Source organism: Bufo bufo, chromosome 1 (genome assembly GCF_905171765.1).
Source record: "Bufo bufo chromosome 1, aBufBuf1.1, whole genome shotgun sequence".
Classification (NCBI taxonomy): Eukaryota; Metazoa; Chordata; class Amphibia; order Anura; family Bufonidae; genus Bufo; species Bufo bufo.
The window spans coordinates 259828669-259847162 of NC_053389.1; the positions used below are offsets into that span (position 1 = coordinate 259828669).

An 18494-nucleotide genomic window follows, 5' to 3' on the forward strand; every position below is an offset into this window, starting at 1 on the left:
GCTTAAGCGCCCACCACTCCTATCTTATGGATTCGCCTTTCACTTGGTCAATTTTAAAAGATTGCAAGATGTTTAGAATGAGACTCAGGGACTACTGCCATCTTTACTGCATATATACAGCCATTGGGAAAAGTAAGCTCTGTGGAATACCTCAGAATTGTGCCTGATGTTTGTTTGAACTTCACTCATCAGCTGCAGCAAAGAGACTGTTCTTTGCTGTCCCTGAACTGGGCCTGTTTATTGCTTCCACCATCTGCAAGGACCTGCTCCTAACTCTCTGCCTTGCACCCTGTTACTTATTCACCATCAAGGGCACCCCACCTAACACCAGGCAAGAGCCCAAGAAGTCCTTGAAAAAAGCTCCAGATGGGAGTTGAAACATTGTGTTCTGGATACAGAGGAATACATCTAAATCTTTTCCTGGAGTGTTGTGATCCCTTCTACATGGTATTTGGGACTATTTGATCAAGATCTGAATTGCGTGCTCCAAATTTAAAATACTTCACTACCTAATGCCGCTGTAGGACCCAGTAAGACCCACAGCTCGTCCATGGTATTAGCGGTATTCAACCATAAACTGTAGCTTGCCTGTGTTCTCCAGATTAAAAAAAAAAAAAAAAAGTGGAAATAGCAAAAAATGGAATGACGATGCGTGTAGATTTTGCATAAGCCGGCTAAAGATCCAATGCTAACGACACGTTGGGCGTCACTTCTATTATATGGAAATTGACTACTGATTGACATGTGTATTCATGTATAATGAGCACTAAAGATTGGAGTTCAATTATGGTTGTTTGGAGCAGGCTCTCACAGGCCCAAAGTCAAGAATGTAAAGTTTGCCTCATGAAAATGAAGCAGTAATTCTGACACCTGTAATATTCTGTGAGATTGACTAAACCATTTTCCATTCTCATCCTCGGAGCAAAAGGCCATGAAATCTATACAAATGCAATTTTATGTGGCAATGAATTTCTTTTATCAGCTGAATCAGTTCCTTCAAATTGCCTGGAGAGGTGACACATTCCATCCTGTTATAACAAGTCCAGGTAATTGGATGCTTTATACCAGTTGTTGAAAACTAATAATGAAAGGTTGGAGATGTCTTTAGTTGACCCTCGCTGAAGTAAGATCAAGACGTGCAGTATTTATACCATTAAAGAGCTAGATTCAACCAAGGTGAACTTCTTCTCATCTTAGGACTTATGGAAGGTAGAGGAGTGTGGATACTATAACACCTCTGCAATTTCCACTGGTCTGTATTCTGATTGTGAGCTGGGAAGACTCAGCAGAACATACATACTTATAGTCTACAGAGAACGTATGAGAATAGAAAAGCATGGATGCTTTCTTCCGGATACAGTGCCTCTCCTATCTATAGGCTATTTTTGGCACTGCAGCTCAGTCCTTTCAGTCTTCGTGGACATATCTGATATTGCAGTTAAGTCCTTGCTTTCTTCCAGAAACAACACACTTTCTGTCTGCAGGCTGTCTGGTATTGCAGTTCAGTCCTTGCTACCAGTCCAGTCTGTGTGCTGTGCAGGGCCATCTTTAATATTGATTGGACCCTGGGCAAAGATTTAGTTGGGCCCCCTGGATCCCGCCTTCCCACACCCTAGCATGCAATCACAGCCTCCACCACAACACACACACACAAAAAATCCACACACCTGGTAGAGTACAGTGATATAAATACTTCCAGTTCTGAAGACTCCAGCGGCTCAGGATCAGTGCTCTGGGCAGCTGGGCTCAGGCTGGAAGTGGGCACCGCTCTGCAGGAAGGAGACCGGGGCTCGGTTCACCCTAGCGTTACAGTGCACCCCAGAGTATGCAGTATAGCACCCTATAGTATACAGCAACCCACAGTATGCAGTGTAGCACCCCACACTATACAGTATACAGTAGAGCAGTATAGCACCCCACAATATACAGCACCTCACAGTATACAGCACCCCAAACTATACACTATACAGCACCCCACACTATACAGCCCCCCACACTATACAGTACAGCAGTATAGCACTCCACAATATACAGCACCTACAGTATACAGCACCTCACGGTATACAGCACCCCAAAATATACAGAATACCGCACCTCACAGTATACAGCACCCCAAACTATACACTATACAGCACCCCACACTATACAGTACAGCAGTATAGCACTCCACAATATAGAGCACCCACAGTATACAGCACCTCACGGTATACAGCACCCCAAACTATACAGAATACCGCACCTCACAGTATACAGCACCCCAAACTATACAGCACCCCAAACTATACAGTACAGCAGTATAGCACTCCACAATATACAGCACCCACAGTATACAGCACCTCACGGTATACAGCACCCCAAACTATACAGAATACCGCACCTCACAGTATACAGCACCCCAAAATATACAGCCCCCCACAGTGTAAAGCACCCCACAATATACAGTATACAGCACCCCCATAGTATACAGTAGAGCAGTATAGCACCCCACTATACAGTAGCTTACAGTATATTAGCATTACAGCCCCTGTCACCTTTTCCTGATGTAATCTTGTCAACAAAAAAAAAGCTCCACAATTATGGGACACTTCTCCTGCAGTAACACTCCTGGTAGACAGGACCTGTGATAACCTCATAGCCATGTGACCAGTAATATTGCTAGGTTACTGGTCACATGGTGATGATGTCATCTAAGGTCCTAAAATCACAGCTCTCACAGTACGCAGCCTGGAGTGCCGGCAGGCAGGCATGGCAGCACCCCCCTGTGTAGCTGATAGCCTGATACTCGGGGCAGTGGCCAGCAGGGCTCAAGAGGCAGCTGCCTTGGGCCCCCCAGGAGCAACTGGGCCCGGGGTAGCTGCCCCTTTTGCCCCTTGTTAAAGACGGCCCTGGTGCTATGTCTGGTATACCACCCAACCTCTGCTTTCTTGCAACTCTCATTCTGGAGGACCTGACCCATCCATATATTCAGTGGCGTACATAGAGAAGTAAGGGCCCCATAGCAAGGATCAAACCAGGCCCCACACAGGGCAGAAGGGTTTTTGCCTAAACCCCTTTCAGTGACTCATGGGCTATTTTTTCCACTGCCTCATTTGCTAAAAGTTGTTTCTTAGAGGGTAGAGTCCTGACCAAGTTTTTACCCCCAGTAGAAGAGGAGATAATCCAACTAAGACTGGGCCCCCTCTTGCCCTGGGCCCCATAGCAGTCGCATGGTCTGCCGCCATGGTAGTTACACCTCTGCATATATTACAATGAACGGTGGAATCTGATTGGTTGCCATGGGCAACTAAGACCGTTTTCCTTGACACTACATTTGATAAATCTCCCTATTGTGGCTAGTGGGGAACTTGTGAAGAAAACCTGGTTAGGGGGAAGGAGTGCTTTCTGTCTCTACAACTAAAAATACATGTCACAGGGACTGATTCCTCAAAATGTGTTTTCTGAGATTTGGATACATCAAACTGACCCATGCTTGTGGGAGCAACCGCTTTTCACTTTCTTGATTATACCACAACCCTCAATGTATCATCAGAAATAATCCACAGTGTATTGTATCTACAGATTGTGGAAAATGTTCTCAACATCCTTGTTATCTATCTAAACAAAGAGGGAATACTGATGATATGAGCCCACAATATGTCGCTTAAGATAAGAGGTGAGGTCTCGTCACACTCTGGAATCTACACATGACCTCTTCACCAAGGGAACATGATCAATGGAAAGTGAATAAGCTCAATATTTTATTATCCAAGAATATCTGATTATTATTTCTCTTCCCTAATCCCAGGAACACAGCGTTCTGCATCTTGCATGGGACAGTGTGTGAAATGGGCAGATGACTATTCTGTTATATACTGAGCACTAACAAGATAAAAACATGAAAGAAAGAAAAAAAAGACTTGGGATACTTATTTTAATAGCCTCCTAAGGATATTGCGCTCTAAATTATATCCAAAAGGGTTAAAAATATATATCTTGCAGTCCTCTACCTTTTTAATGGAGGCATTTCATTTATCTCCCTGTCCTTCCCCCATCCTGGGCTTAGACTGCAGGACTGATTGCAGTGGCGTAACTGGAAATGACTGGGCCGCACAACTAATTTTTGAAAGGGTCCTCCTCCCCCAGCACTACCCCAACTATTGAGGTTGGTCCAGATTGCCCTCTGAGACTAGGCCCAGCAGCCAGTCTGTTTCCTACAGTGTCACTGTATATATTGTCATTTTATAATACTGTTGAGGGGGCCCTGACAATAAAATCTTTTAGTCCTCATCCTAGGTGGGCCCCTCTTGAGTTCTGGCCCCAAAGCAGCCACTTCCCCTGCTTTCCTTATAGCTATGCCCCTGACTATTACATTTGAGAAAGGCAGCTGGAAATGGGCAGCTTTGTCTTTGGCTGGGTAGGGGGCATTAGGAATACTTTGGAAAAACGTAGCCACGTCTCTTTATGTAAACTCCATCCCATTCCAACACATGAGCCAAAACATGAGGAAAACCAAAATGTGGAGGATCCAGGCTTCTACAGAAGATCTCTGGTAGACTGCGCCTCAAGCACATGAGTGCACTACTGTTAACTGACAAAGACTACCTCTACTCCCCTACATATATACATATATCCTGGTAATCCAGGAAAATATGTGTGCAAAATACTCCAAAGCAATTTTGAGTGAATGGTGCCATCATGTACTACTCCAGGCTACACAGACTTGTTTCTAGTCTATAAATAGGGAGACACATAGGTCCACATAGGAGCTGTATACACAAAACTATATTACATTTTTAACAACACTGTTAGCAAAGTTGCTTAATTTTTTAGTTTAGATGCATTGGAGACATAAAATACAGTGACTATGACTGTAACTAGACAAACATATAAAACTTACTATTGAAGACTGACGCCAAACTGCTGTGTTGGAAGCGGAGGACGAGGTGGAGGGGCTTTACTAACAGGTGGGGGTCTTCCTTTCTGTTGAACACATCGTTTTGTATCATGTCTATGATCAAAGGTAATAAATTAGTGCATATATACAGTCCCTATTTCAACCAGGAATTTTTAATAATATGTTATTTTTATAGTTGTCTAACTTTTTAGTCATTCTATTATTTGACTGCATAGAGAAATAAAAACCAGAAAATATTCCAACATACAGTAGGTGTGAAAACACCTTCCTGCAACTTTAATTATCACTAAGGATATTGCTGAGACACTGCACAGGTAAGTATTAATCCATGAAGTCAAATTTATATTGATACAGTAGAGGCCAAACAATACTGCTCTAGAGATTATCCCCTTTGGGATAATACTTTGTTAACCTTTTTGTTTCATGATTTGTAGCGATATTGATTGGATGCCCCACAGCAGACATAAAACTAGGACTTTCTAGAGCTGCTTGGTACAACACCTGTAGGACCCCAGACCTAGGGGTACTACTTTTGTAAATGGTTTGTAGCGTAATGTAATGTAATGTCATGCTATATACTTTGTTCACCAGCAGATGGGGTAAAGTTGGCAGTGTTTTGGCAACAGGAATGGGACTTCTTGGTAGGAGTGGGTTGTTGGACTTTCTGTCAAGAGAGGGGCAGAACTAGTTAGAAGAGTGAGAAAGGAGAGAGTGAGGGATCCAGCTCCTGCTCCTCTAGGCTATAAGGACCACAGAGGCAGGTCATATAGAGGAAACACTGCCCCAGAGAGGGGGCAGGATCCCAGGCTACAGAAGATCTGTAAGCTACTGTATATTTGTGTCAGCAGAGTGATAAAGCAAACAAGCTATACAGACTCTGCTGCTAGGAGACGGGAAACACGTTCAGACATCACCACAGTTCAGGACAGGCATAGCTAGAAGCCTGCATCATACAGTAGAAACTTACAGCCACAGGTGCCAGAATACAGCCATAGGGAAGAGAATCAGGAGAGAGACATTGTCAGCTGGCAAACTTCTGCCACATTGCCAGCCATCATACCCCATTATCTGGGTGGATTGCACTTTGTACGAACTGCTGCTGGATGTGCTGCTGTTTGTTGTTGTACTCAGTAAAGGAATACGTTCTTTGTTGTATGATCTCTGTCCGTCTCCTTCATGTCATTTATTCACTGCACAAAACCCCAGGAAACGACGGCCTGAGGAAGTACATCATGACACAAAATCTAATCAGGGACACTACCAGGGGCGTAACTAAAGGCTTATGGGCCCCGATGCATAAGTTCAGTGCTTTGTGAGCAGGGTCAGGGAAGCATAGCCTTCGTGCTGTCTGAGGCAAAAATTTAAACGCCCAACCCCCCTCCACCATGCCAAATTCTTGACCTAACCCCTTCCCTCCAGCCAGAGGTTTAACTTGACCTGCATGCACTTTCTATAATACCAGTGTCTTTTTAAGTGGCACATGGGTCTTTGGGCCCCCTCAGGCTCCTGGGCCCGGTAGCGACTGCTACCTCTGCACCCCCTATAGCTACGCCCCTGGCCACTACCACTCACATCCTCTGCACTGGCTCCACTGGGGCTTTGTGCACACCACACTCTCATTCGTAACAAGAAGCCCTGATTCTCCCATCCCGTTTTCACGACCACAGTGCATTTTCCATCTCCTTGTTTGATAGCTTTGTAGCACTTGTGGTGACCACATCCCTATGTGGGGTTGGGTTCTCACCAACAATTAAAAGTCGGAATGTTAGCAATCTGTTATGGGCTCTACCACTTCAGCGGTCCCTTTGCAGTCAAATGTGCTACCTCTACAGCATATATGCTCCTGGCTATGGAGAAACAACTTCTGTAACACTATTGTACCTCATGGGTGGGGTAGCTGTGTTCGTATGGCACCTTGAGCCCACATCAGCAGAAGAGGGAGGTATTTTAAACTTTTTGTATAATATATCAAAATGAAGTAAAATTTCTTCTGAACTGAAAATCTCTTCATAAATGTCTACCACGCTTCATGTTTCCAGTTTTAAGCATAGTTCCTCATTAAGTAAAAACTACCATATATCGTGCCACTTACTGCAAGACTTCCTGTGGTATTATCAACCGATTGAACCGCAGATGCTCTCGAAGGTCACTCAGGTGATTCATGTACAGAACCTTCTTGCCGAACTTGTGACTGAAAAAATTAAGACCAGAGTTACTGTCTAGAGAGTTCATAAGTCTTATCGAGCTCCCTCTACTGCCAGACGAGGCTTTCCTCATAAGGGTTAATGTTATCACCCCGAATAAATCAGGTTTCCAAACATGATTAATTTATCAGCGGTTGGCACAGGGAGATTATTACGTTATATCTTGTAGCACCTATAGAGTTTGTCATTTGCACTGAATTTAATTTGTGAAGGGGAAAGATGAAAGTCCTAAGAACGGTAGATTGGTTCCAGAATGCTGAGTATTCCACATTACACGTGAAGCCTAGAGATCACTGATGATCTTATCACACCCAACGCTTGGCTCGAGAAAACAAAATAATTACATAAAAATCTATGGGAGAAATGGAATGAACTGTGGAAATCTGTTTGTTTCTGCCTGTTGCAAAGGATTATGTCCCAGCCAAGAAAAAGCCATTATAGAAGGAACTTCTACATCTAGTTCAGATTTCAGTATTTATCTAAAGCCCTATTGGGACAAACGAACGCCATACAGAGGTCAATTTTCAGCCAGAACAGAGTATAATTGTGTAAGTGTGGGTCCTGTTCTGGTTGACCCAGTGCGTTCATACGTTACATGGACAGTCATGCATTTCAATGGCTGGAATACAACGCTACATTTCTCCTGCATTGGCTGCTGCAGGGGTGGTCTTCGTTTTCAGTAAGCTCCCTCTAGTAGAAGCTGCAGGCAACCAGCATTTTATTATTTAAAGTTTTTAAAGGGTTCCTATGGGCTGAATTACACCAACAGATTATCTGACAGATTTTCTAACCAATCATTGGTCAGATGGCCGTTTACACACACAGATCTTTTGTTACACACAAACTATTGGTCTGATTGGAAAGATATTGGTCAGATAATCTGTTGTAATACAGTCCTAAGGATTGGACATCACTGATTGGTAGGAGTCCGCCCTCTGGGGATGTGGCACTCCTGCAAGCACTCTGTTCCCTTCAAAGGCACAGAGGTTGTTTGTGTAAATACTGCCAAGAGAATGCCAAATTCACAGGAAGGACATGGCCTCTTCACTGTGCTGATTGGAGGAGGTCTCAGATATTGAACCCCACCAATCAGACATTCAGATATATGGTGCACTAAGCTGTGGGCTCTCCTAATCCTCTATGTCATGGATCAGCAACTTTCAGCATTCCAGCTGCTGTGAAACTCCAACTCCCAGCATGCAAACTTGCTCGGCTGTTCTCATAACTCCCTTAGAAGTGAATGGAGCACTCTGTGAGTTGTAGTTTCCGAACACCTGGAGTGCAGTAAGTTGACGTTCCCTTCTGTAGGTCCTCGAGCAGTGCCAGACTGTCATATTAGGCCACTTTCACACTCGCATTTTGTGCGGATCCGTCTTGCTTCTGCACAGACGGATCCGCACGAATAATGCAAACGCTTGTATTCGTTAATAACGGATCCGTTTGCATTATTCATAAAAAAAAAAAAGTCTAAGTCAAAACGGATCCGTCTTGACTTACATTGAAAGTCAATGGGGGACAGATCCGTTTTCCATTGCACCATTTGTGTCAGTGAAAAACGGATCTGTTCCCATTGACTTACATTGTAAGTCTAGACGGATCCGTTAGGCTCTGCATAGTCAGACGGTCACAAAAACGCTGCAAGCTGCGTTTTAGTGACCGTCTAAAAAACGCAATGGAGGCCAAACGCAGCCACATTGATGCATTCTGAACGGATCCTTATCCATTCAGAATGCATTGGGGCTGAACTGATCCGTTTTGGGCCGCTTGTGAGAGCCCTGAACGGATCTCACAAGCAGACCCAGAAACGCCAGTGTGAAAGTAGCCTTACTGGCACTGTAATATACAAAGCAATTAATACAATGAATGGAGAGAAAAAAACATAGGTATAGTATGTATCATTTAGTGAAGGACCACAATATCATCCTTAATAGGAATGAGTCGTCAAAAAAATGACTTATTGTTTAACGTTTTATGTTTAACATATTTTTTTTGAATGTTTTAGATTTTTGTTTTAATTTTTCATAACGCTATGTTAAGAAAAATGCTAAAATTCTGCAGGTTTCCCACTGACCACTAAGCCTAATATTCCTGTTCTGTACAGGTCATTTTTCAGCAGCGACCACATTGTCATTACAATGACAGATATCCCCTCTATCTAACAGAGGATCCTCCATTCACAATAGATGATGTCACAGCTCATCTACTCCCACAGAAGTCAATGAAGTCCCTCCTGTCGATTGCATCTATGGTACATGGTGGCTGTTCTCAAAGAACAGGAAGTCTAAATATTTTAAAGCCCAGTGGTCAGTGCAAAAACTGCACAATTTTAGGAATATTTTGAACATTTAATATTTTTTGACAAAATCTTAAATTTAAACAATGGGTCATTTCCTTTAATACAGAAAATTGAATGACCAGACAACTACACAGCCCCACCAGTATTGAAATATCTGAATGTGAAAATAGTGAGCACACACTGGTGCACATACTTCTACACACAGACCTACCAACACCTACACAGTCTACAGTACTCACTATTTTGTGCTCACCTAATGACTGGCTTGAATATCTTCCACAAGACTTTGATGAAGTTAGTTGGATGAACCACATACAGAGCCTTCAGATTCTTCTTGTACCTAGTAGAACAAAGAAAGGAATAAAACGGGGTCCTGAACATGGGGATCTAAGCCTATGTGGTATGTGTGCCCTAATAGGGCATATGGACAGTGGTTGTCCTAATGGGATACCTTTAATTGGACCTGGATAATTACACTTCTCACCAACCAAATGCAGTGAGAACCTTAACTTGGAGAACCCTTTTAATAGCTTCATAGTGATGTGATGGACACACATAATACAGAGCTGTGGTATGTAATAAGCCATGCACCTGTGTGATCATCACATGTGCAGGACAGGGTTCTGTCTCTGGAAGTAAAACATTCATGTTCCTACTAAATGACAGCAAGCAGAGATCATGTGAATTGATACTGAATGTGCAGTACTGTAGAACAGGGTACTTGCAAATTTGTTCTTTATGTGATGTTATTTAATCTGTTCATGTTTTGTATTATGTCTTGTATGTATTCACAAGAGCTGTCTGTAGATTGCACTGTTTAGTGTTCCCTGACTTAGCAGAGGGAATTAGCTTTCCCCTCTGAGAGAGGAGCTTTCTAGTGAGTATTTTTCAGTCACTTCTGAGTTTTAGCCCTGTCTGTGAAAGGGATGCAAGTTCAGCACCAATCCCTGCGGGAAAGCTTGAGATGACATTCACAGACAGTCCAGGAAGACAAGGCCATACATACTAGTAATGTATTCGCTGTTTATGGCCAATATTGAGACTTTACTGCTTTTGGAAGGATTAACAGTTAATGGCATCTTTCACACTTAAATTACGGTTTGGCAGCCCGTTTGATGATCTGCAACCCTAAGTCAGAAATTGTAGAGCTGATTGTGAGACGTTTTGTATGTGGCTGGTTTGTAGTCTCTGGTACCTACCATACTTCCTTGCTATGTGTATGGAGGTCTTGTAGTCTAGGATGCCTACCACATTTTTCAAAGTTTTGCACACCTGTGATCATCTTGGTAAGGTTGCTAAGTGTTTAGAAGGAACTTAGGTACTACTACTCCTATTATCATTGTTGTTGCTGTTTGCCTATATACAGCTATTGGGAAGAGATTAGCATTGTAAATTGTTGGAACTGTGCCTTGATATACTTGAATGTACTACAACTCCCATTCTGCACTTTACTAAAGAGAGATTTATTTATTTTCTACAAGTGGCCTGGTTACTGACTCCAGCACCATACGCCAGCCACTGCACCTACACCTGCTGCCTTGCATCTGCACCAGACTTGCAACACTGAGGGCACCCCAACTACCATCAGGCAGGAGCCCCAACATCAGAGTGTGGCCTGAAGGAAGAAAGGGTGTGCCCTCCTATCAATGCCCTGGCCTTAAGGAGCATCGGTGTGAGGATTGCCACTGTGAATAAATATTGCAGCCAGAGCCTTTACCACTCCCATCCTCTACTCCTCTGGGGCCGCAACAAATATATTTTGGAAAATAAGAAAAGCATTGAAACCTTAAACTTTCACAAACAGATGAAAATCATAGCTGTATAGTAAGTAAACACTAATATAGGATACTATGCCATCGTTGATTTGCCAGTTGCAGGACAGACACATTCAGTTCCATTATTCTCATCTCACTTTGAAGACCTTACATTTGAGATTTGTGGTTCACAGTGACAGTGAAATGATTGGGTCCATTTTATCAAAAGTCTCTATGAAGTCTCGAGGACTGCGATTTGAAGATTCATGTAACAGAACAGTCAGCAAAACAGACAGGGACAAAAGAGGCCATCAAAGCCTTTCATCGAAAATGCTGTGTACGCCAATAGTGTTCCATCCAAATAAGATGAAATACATTGTTTAATGGATCTGCTCTGCACACAAGGCGGCCTGAGATACTCATCTGCATTCTCATTAAATATAAAAAATAATAGGCCGGAGAAGCTGAAAAGTGGAGATATAACAAGCTGAAAGGCTAGCTCCACCCAAGCAGCTTTTAAAGGGAATGTGTCATCAGAAAAAGACCTATTGTTTCGATCACACACTGTGTCCAAAAAATAAGTCGGCACCTGGATTTAACTAAGCAATTACAGTTGCAAGAAAAAGTATGTGAACCCTTTAAAATGATATGAATTTCTGCACAAATTGGTCATAAAATGTGATCTGATCTTCATCTAAGTCACAACAATAGACAATCACAGTCTGCTTAAACTAATAACACACAAAGAATTAAATGTTACCATGTTTTTATTGAACACACCATGTAAATATTCACAGTGCAGGTGGAAAAAGTATGTGAACCCTTGGATTTAATAACTGGTTGAACCTCCTTTGGCAGCAATAACTTCAACCAAATGTTTCCTGTAGTTGCAGATCAGAAGTGCACAACGGTCAGGAGTAATTCTTGACCATTCCTCTTTACAGAACTGTTTCAGTTCAGCAATATTCTTGGGATGTCTGGTGTGAATCGCTTTCTTGAGGTCATGCCACAGCATCTCAATCGAGTTGAGGTCAGGACTCTTACTGGGCCACTCCAGAAGGTGTATTTTCTTCTGTTTTAAGCCATTCTGTTGTTGATTTACTTCTATGCTTTGGGTCGTTGTCCTGTTGCAACACCCATCTTCTGTTGAGCTTCAGCTGATGGACAGATGGCCTTAAGTTCTCCTGCAAAATGTCTTGATAAACTTGGGAATTTATTTTTCCTTCAATGATAGCAATCCGTCCAGGCCCTGATGCAGCAAAGCAGCCCCAAACCATGATGCCCCCACCACCATACTTCACAGTTGGGATGAGGTTTTGATGTTGGTGTGCTGTGCCTCTTTTTCTCCACACATAATGTTGTGTGTTTCTTCCAAACAACTCAACTTTGGTTTCATCTGTCCACAGAATATTTTGCCAGTACTGCTGTGGAACATCTAGGTGCTCTTGTACAAACTGTAAACGTGCAGCAATGTTATTTTTGGACAGCAGTGGCTCCCTCTGTGGTATCCTCCCATGAAATCCATTCTTGTTTAGTGTTTTATGTATCGTAGATTCGCTAACAGGGATGTTAGCATATGCCAGAGACTTTTGTAAGTCTTTAGCTGACACTCTAGGATTCTTCTTCACCTTATTGAGCAGTCTGCACTGTGCTCTTGCAGTGATCTTTACAGGACGGCCACTCCTAGGGAGAGTAGCAGCAGTGCTGAATTTTCTCTATTTATAGACAATTTGTCTTACAGTGGACTGATGAACAGCAAGGCTTTTGGAGATACTTTTATAACCCTTTCCAGCCTTATGCAAGTCAACAATTCTTAATCGTAGGTCTTCTGAGAGCTCTTTTGTGCGAGGCATCATTCACATCAGGCAATGCTTCTTGTGAAAAGCAAACCCAGAACTGGTGTGTGTTTTTTATAGGGCAGGGCAGCTGTAACCAACACCTCCAATCTCATCTCATTGATTGGACTCCAGTTGGCTGACACCTCACTCCAATTAGCTCTTGGAGATGTCATTAGTCTAGGGGTTCACATACTTTTATCACCTGCACTGTGAATGTTTACATGGTGTGTTCAATAAAAACATGGTAACATTTAATTCTTTGTGTGTTTTTAGTTTAAGCAGACTGTGATTGTCTATTGTTGTGACTTTGATGAAGATCAGATCACATTTTATGACCAATTTGTACAGAAATCCATATCATTCCAAAGGGTTCACATACTTTTTCTTGCAACTGTAGTTATGAGCCTCCTATTGGATAATTACTGCATGGGCGATTATCTTTCTGCTGGCAGTAAGTTATTTAACCTCAACTGGTGCAATGAGTTGCTTCTCATTTCTTAAACAACCATGTCAAAAGACACATTTCGTGGTCGTGGAAAAGATATTAGTCTGTTTGTAAAGGGTCAAATCATTGGCATGCATCAAGCAAAGAAAACATCTAAGGCTACTTTCACACTAGCGTTCGGGTGTCCGCTCGTGCGCTCCGTTTGAAGGGGCTCACGAGCGGCCCCGAACGCATCCATCTGGCCCTAATGCATTCTCAGTGGAGGCGGATCCACTGAGAATGCATCCGCCTGCCAACGCTCAGCCTCCGCTCCGCTCAGTGAGCGGACACCTGAACGCTGCTTGCAGTGTTCGGGTGTCCGCCTGGCCGTGCGGAGGCGAGCGGATCCGTCCACACTTACAATGTAAGTCAATGGGGACGGATCCGCTTGAAGATGACACTATATGGCTCAATCTTCAAGCGGATCCGTTCCCCATTGACTTTCAATGTAAAGTCTGAACGGATCCGCTCAGGCTACTTTCAGACTTAGAAAATTTTCTAAGTAATAATGCAGACGGATCCGTTCTGAACGGATGCAAACGTCTGCATTATCGGAGCGGATCCGTCTGATGAAACATCAGACGGATCCGCTCCGAACGCTAGTGTGAAAGTAGCCTAAGGAGATTGCAGAAACTACTAAAATTGGGTTAAGAACTGTCCAACGCATTATTAAAAACTGGAAGAATAGTGGGGACCTATCGTATTCGAGGAAGAAATGTGGCGGGAAAAAAAATCCTGAATGATCGTGATCGGCGATCACTTAAATGTTTGGTGAAATCAAATCAATGAAAAACAACATTAGAACTCAGGGCTATGTTTAATAGTGAAAGTAAGAGTATTTCCACACGCACAATGCGAAGGGAACTCAAGGGATTGGGAGTGAACAGCTGTGTAGCTTTAAGAAAACCATTATTCAGTGAGGCAAACCATAAAAAAGGCTTTAATTTGCTAGGGAGCATAAAGATTGGCTCTGGAGCAATGGAAGAAGGTTATGTGGTCTGGATTTACCCTGTTCCAGAGTGATGGGCGCATCAGAGTAACAAGAGAGGCAGATGAAGTGATGCACCCATCATGCCTAGTGCCTACTGTACAAGCCTGTGGGGGGCAGTACTATGATCTGGGGTTGCTGCAGTTGGTCAGGTCTAGGTTCAGCAACAGTATGTGCTCTAAGAATGAGGTCAGCTGACTACCTGAACATACTGAATGACCAGGTTATTCCATCAATGGATTTGTTCTTCCCTGATGGCACGGGCATATTCCAAGATGACAATGCCAGGATTCATCGGGCTCAAATTGTGAAATAGTGGTTCAGGGAGCATGAGACATCATTTTCACACATGGATTGACCACCACAGAGTCCAGACCTTAACCCCATTGAGAATCTTTGGGATGTGCTGGAGAAGGCTTTGCGCAGCAGTCAGACTCTACCATCATCAATGCAAGATCTTGGTGAAGAATTAATGCAACACTAAATGGAAATAAATCTTGTGACATTGCAGAAGCTTATCGAAACAATGCCACAGCTAATGCGTGTCGTAATCAAAGCTAAAGGTGGTCCAACGAAATATTTTTGGTGGCGACTTTTTTTTTTGGACGGGCAGTGTATTTTTATGTTAAACGTATATTTGAGGATTTTTTTTTCCCATATCGCTATCTAAATTTAATTTTTTTTTATATAATCCTGCAATCTTCACACTGGCCACAAGAGCATGATTCACTGTAAGGTACAAGAAACTTTTCAGTAGATATCTTGTTATCATCACAGGAAGAATTACAATGGCAAGTAACACCTCTACATAGATAACACACCATTCACAATAGATGATATCACAGCTTGTCTACTCTCTCCTGACCTTTGTACGGTCACAGAGCATGCCTAGAAAACTCTCCAATATGAGTCTGTGGGGTGAGCTCCTGTCCATTGCGTCTATGACCCATGTATTCTCTCAAAAGACAGTAAGTCTTAGTATATTTTAGGCCTAGTAGTAGCCAATGTGAGAAAATTGCAGAATTATATATTTTTTTAATTATTTTTTTTTTAAAATAGACAGTGACATCTAAAAAGTACAAAATAAAATTCAAAAAAAATGAACATAGCATAATTTAAACAATAGGTCATTTGGTCATTTTCTGATGACAAACTCCCTTTAAGATGCTCCTCAGGATACAAGAACATAGTGCAAGAAATAAGAAGGTGTCTTAAAGTCAATGTCCACCTTTTAAATGATTGTTAGGTCTAATATTTTATATCTTTATAGCATTTAGAGCTCCATTTTCTCAAACAGAGCTTCAACTTCTCTGCATAAAGTTAAATGCAGAATCTGACTGTCTCTAGGGGGTGCTCAGGATCTTACTGCTAAACAGTATATGTAATGACCCAGAGTGCCATTACTACTTCTTTTGACACCTTGCTACAATTTACATGTGCTAATACATAATATCTGATGTATTTTGTGTCATAGCCTGATAACGTGCATATTTATTCCTGAAATTATTATGCTCAAGTGTAATAACCTGGTCCACCAGCAGATGGCAGAAACGACATTGGCAGTGTTAGCTTTCCTGGAGAGGAATCGTTTGGTTCCTTCCAGCCCTCTGTAGCTAGAGGGAGGAGTTTAGATAGTTAGTGAGGAGTTCTAGTCTGCCCTCCTTAGGGAGAAGTTGTGTGCTGGCTAGCAGCGCGCTGCCTGCTCTGCTAGGACCAGAGGCCCTGCCTCTGAAGTCTACATGGTTGCTTGTCCCCTCCTGGGCTCGCATTGCCTCCTTTCAAGATGAGCCAAAGCTTGAGGTACTCTAAAGCCAGAACAAGAAGTTCCTAGTATTATAAGACAGACTACAAACTACAGCTAACTTAAGTTCCAGCAGAAGAGGAAGAGTTTCCTATTTATTTAGCTACCGCATAGCAGAGCTGAGATAGCTGCAGAAGAAGAATTTGCCTGCCAAAGTTAAGCCAATACCTGCTGGATTACCAGTTTATGCAAAGTAAAGTAACTGTTCAACGTTACTCCAAAGTCTGGACTCCATTTATTCCCCTTGTCCATCATCCAATTCACCTATCCCTTTTGCCCTGCTTTGGACCACATCATATCTGGGATCCACGGATATCCAGGTAGGAACATTGTGACACATGTCCATAACACCCTGCACCACTTTGGCAATCCTACCTCTGGGTAACAACATTACAATCTACAAAGGGAGCCTTGTGCTTCCGCTGTTTAACCGAAGCTGGCATCACGTTTACTTGCTCTATAAGAGGGACATATTTTGTAGAAACCTCCTAAGGTGCGAGGGATACCCAAGGCGTGGCCGTAGTGGGCCTATTGCATATACAGTAACCTGGTTGTCTCCACTTGCAGAGCTGCCTAGGTAGATGAGGGGGCAGGATCTCAATAAACATTGAGCTCTGGCACTTGCCTATACCACACATTGGTGAGTTTTCCTGTCAGGATTTTATTTTGCTGTATAGAAGGTCAGGGAAAGGATAGGGAGGAATCATTCCACAGTATTGAAGTAGAACAGAGTTCAGTAGGGGAGTTTACAGCCAGAGTAATAGGAACAATCCTATTACACCTTGCTGCACTTACTGGAGATCCAAATTGCCATTACACAGCTCTGTAATTCCAGCAAACCGTTCTTATTATTGGAGTTCAAGTGCTGTTTCATACAGCCATTAACAGGGTTTATTACAAGGAAATATTTCTACGTCTTATTTGCACTTGTGCGGTGCAGTTATATGTTCTAAAGGATTTTTTGACTTGTATTAGTGGGAAAAAAGGGCTTATTAGCCATTGTGTGGCAAAGTGAGAAAATTACATCCTTTTTGGCGTGTATTAGTGACAAAAAATATATATTTGCCGTTCAGCGGTGCAGTTATATGCTCTAAAGCCCTTTTTGGCGTGTATTGAGGCACAAAAAAAAGTATTTGCCGTTGTATGGTGAAGTGAGAACATTAAAGCCCTTTTGGGCGTGTATTAGTGGCAAAAAAATATATATTTTGCTGTTCAGCGGTGCAGTTATATGTTCTAAAGCACTTTTTGGCATGTATTAGTGGCAAAAAATACATATTACTTGCCGTTCTGCAGTGCAGTTATATGTTCTAAAGCAGCGATCCCCAACCGCCGGGCTGCGGCCGAGGACCGGGCCCTGGAAGATTGTTTGCCGGGCCGCGGCAATCAGGGCCGTCTTTAAAGCGGTACTAATGAAGCGCTTCCATTATGGAAGCGCTTCATTAGTACCGGAGGACCAGGAAGCGGTGAAGGATCTGTACTCACCGCTTCCTGGTCCTCGGCTCAGCTATCGGCTGTGCAGGGCTGCGCATAGCGTGAGGGCACTCTGTGACCTCACACTGTGCGCCGCGATACACAGCTGACAGCAGGATGAAGAGGATCGCAATGGTGAGGAGCGGCGGCGTCCAGGAGCAGGAGAAGTAAGTGTTTTTTTTTTTCTTTTTATTATGGCTGACATGAGGGCTGTGGGCTGACATAAGGGCTGGGGGCTGACATGGGGGGCTGATCGCTGACATGGGGGGCTGATGGCGGACATGGGGGGCTTATGGCTGACATGGGGGGCTTATGGCTGACATGGGGGGCTTATGGCTGACATGGGGGGCTTATGGCTGACATGGGGGGGCTTATGGCTGACATGGGGGGCTTATGGCTGACATGGGGGGCTGATGGCTGGCTGACATGGGGGGCTGATGGCTGACATGGGGGCTTATGACTGACATGGGGGGCTGATGGCTGACATGGGGACTGATGGCTGGCTGACATGGGGGCTGATGGCTGACATGGGGGCTGATAGCTGGATAAAGGTTGGGGAGTTGATCTGAAGTATTGGAGGTCTGATCTGAAGTCTGATTGAAATTGGGGTCTGATTAGGGCTGTCAGCAGAGGTCTGATTAACATTGGGGGTCTGATTCCTGGTCTGACCTAAGGTGTAATGGAAAAAAATTTTTCTTATTGTTCGCCTCTAAAACCTAGGTGCGTCTTATAGGGCGAAAAATACAGTACAGTGCAGCAGAGACC

At 43.2% G+C, this 18494-nt stretch overlaps 1 protein-coding gene across 5 annotated transcripts in view; it reads right to left on the minus strand.

Moving 5' to 3' along the window:
• Positions 1-18494, minus strand: part of ARHGAP8 (Rho GTPase activating protein 8) — a 126391-nt gene that overhangs the window by 58879 nt on the left and 49018 nt on the right. For 4 of the 5 annotated variants that reach the window (XM_040439146.1, XM_040439148.1, XM_040439147.1 and 1 more), the window contains exons 6-8: positions 9648-9734; positions 6987-7085; positions 4877-4987 (exon numbers count right to left, since the gene is read on the minus strand). In XM_040439146.1, coding sequence (XP_040295080.1) covers positions 4877-4987; positions 6987-7085; positions 9648-9734 — 297 coding nt within the window. The remainder of the gene's footprint in view (positions 1-4876; positions 4988-6986; positions 7086-9647; positions 9735-18494) is intronic. The other variant, XM_040439145.1, reaches the window with a different exon arrangement.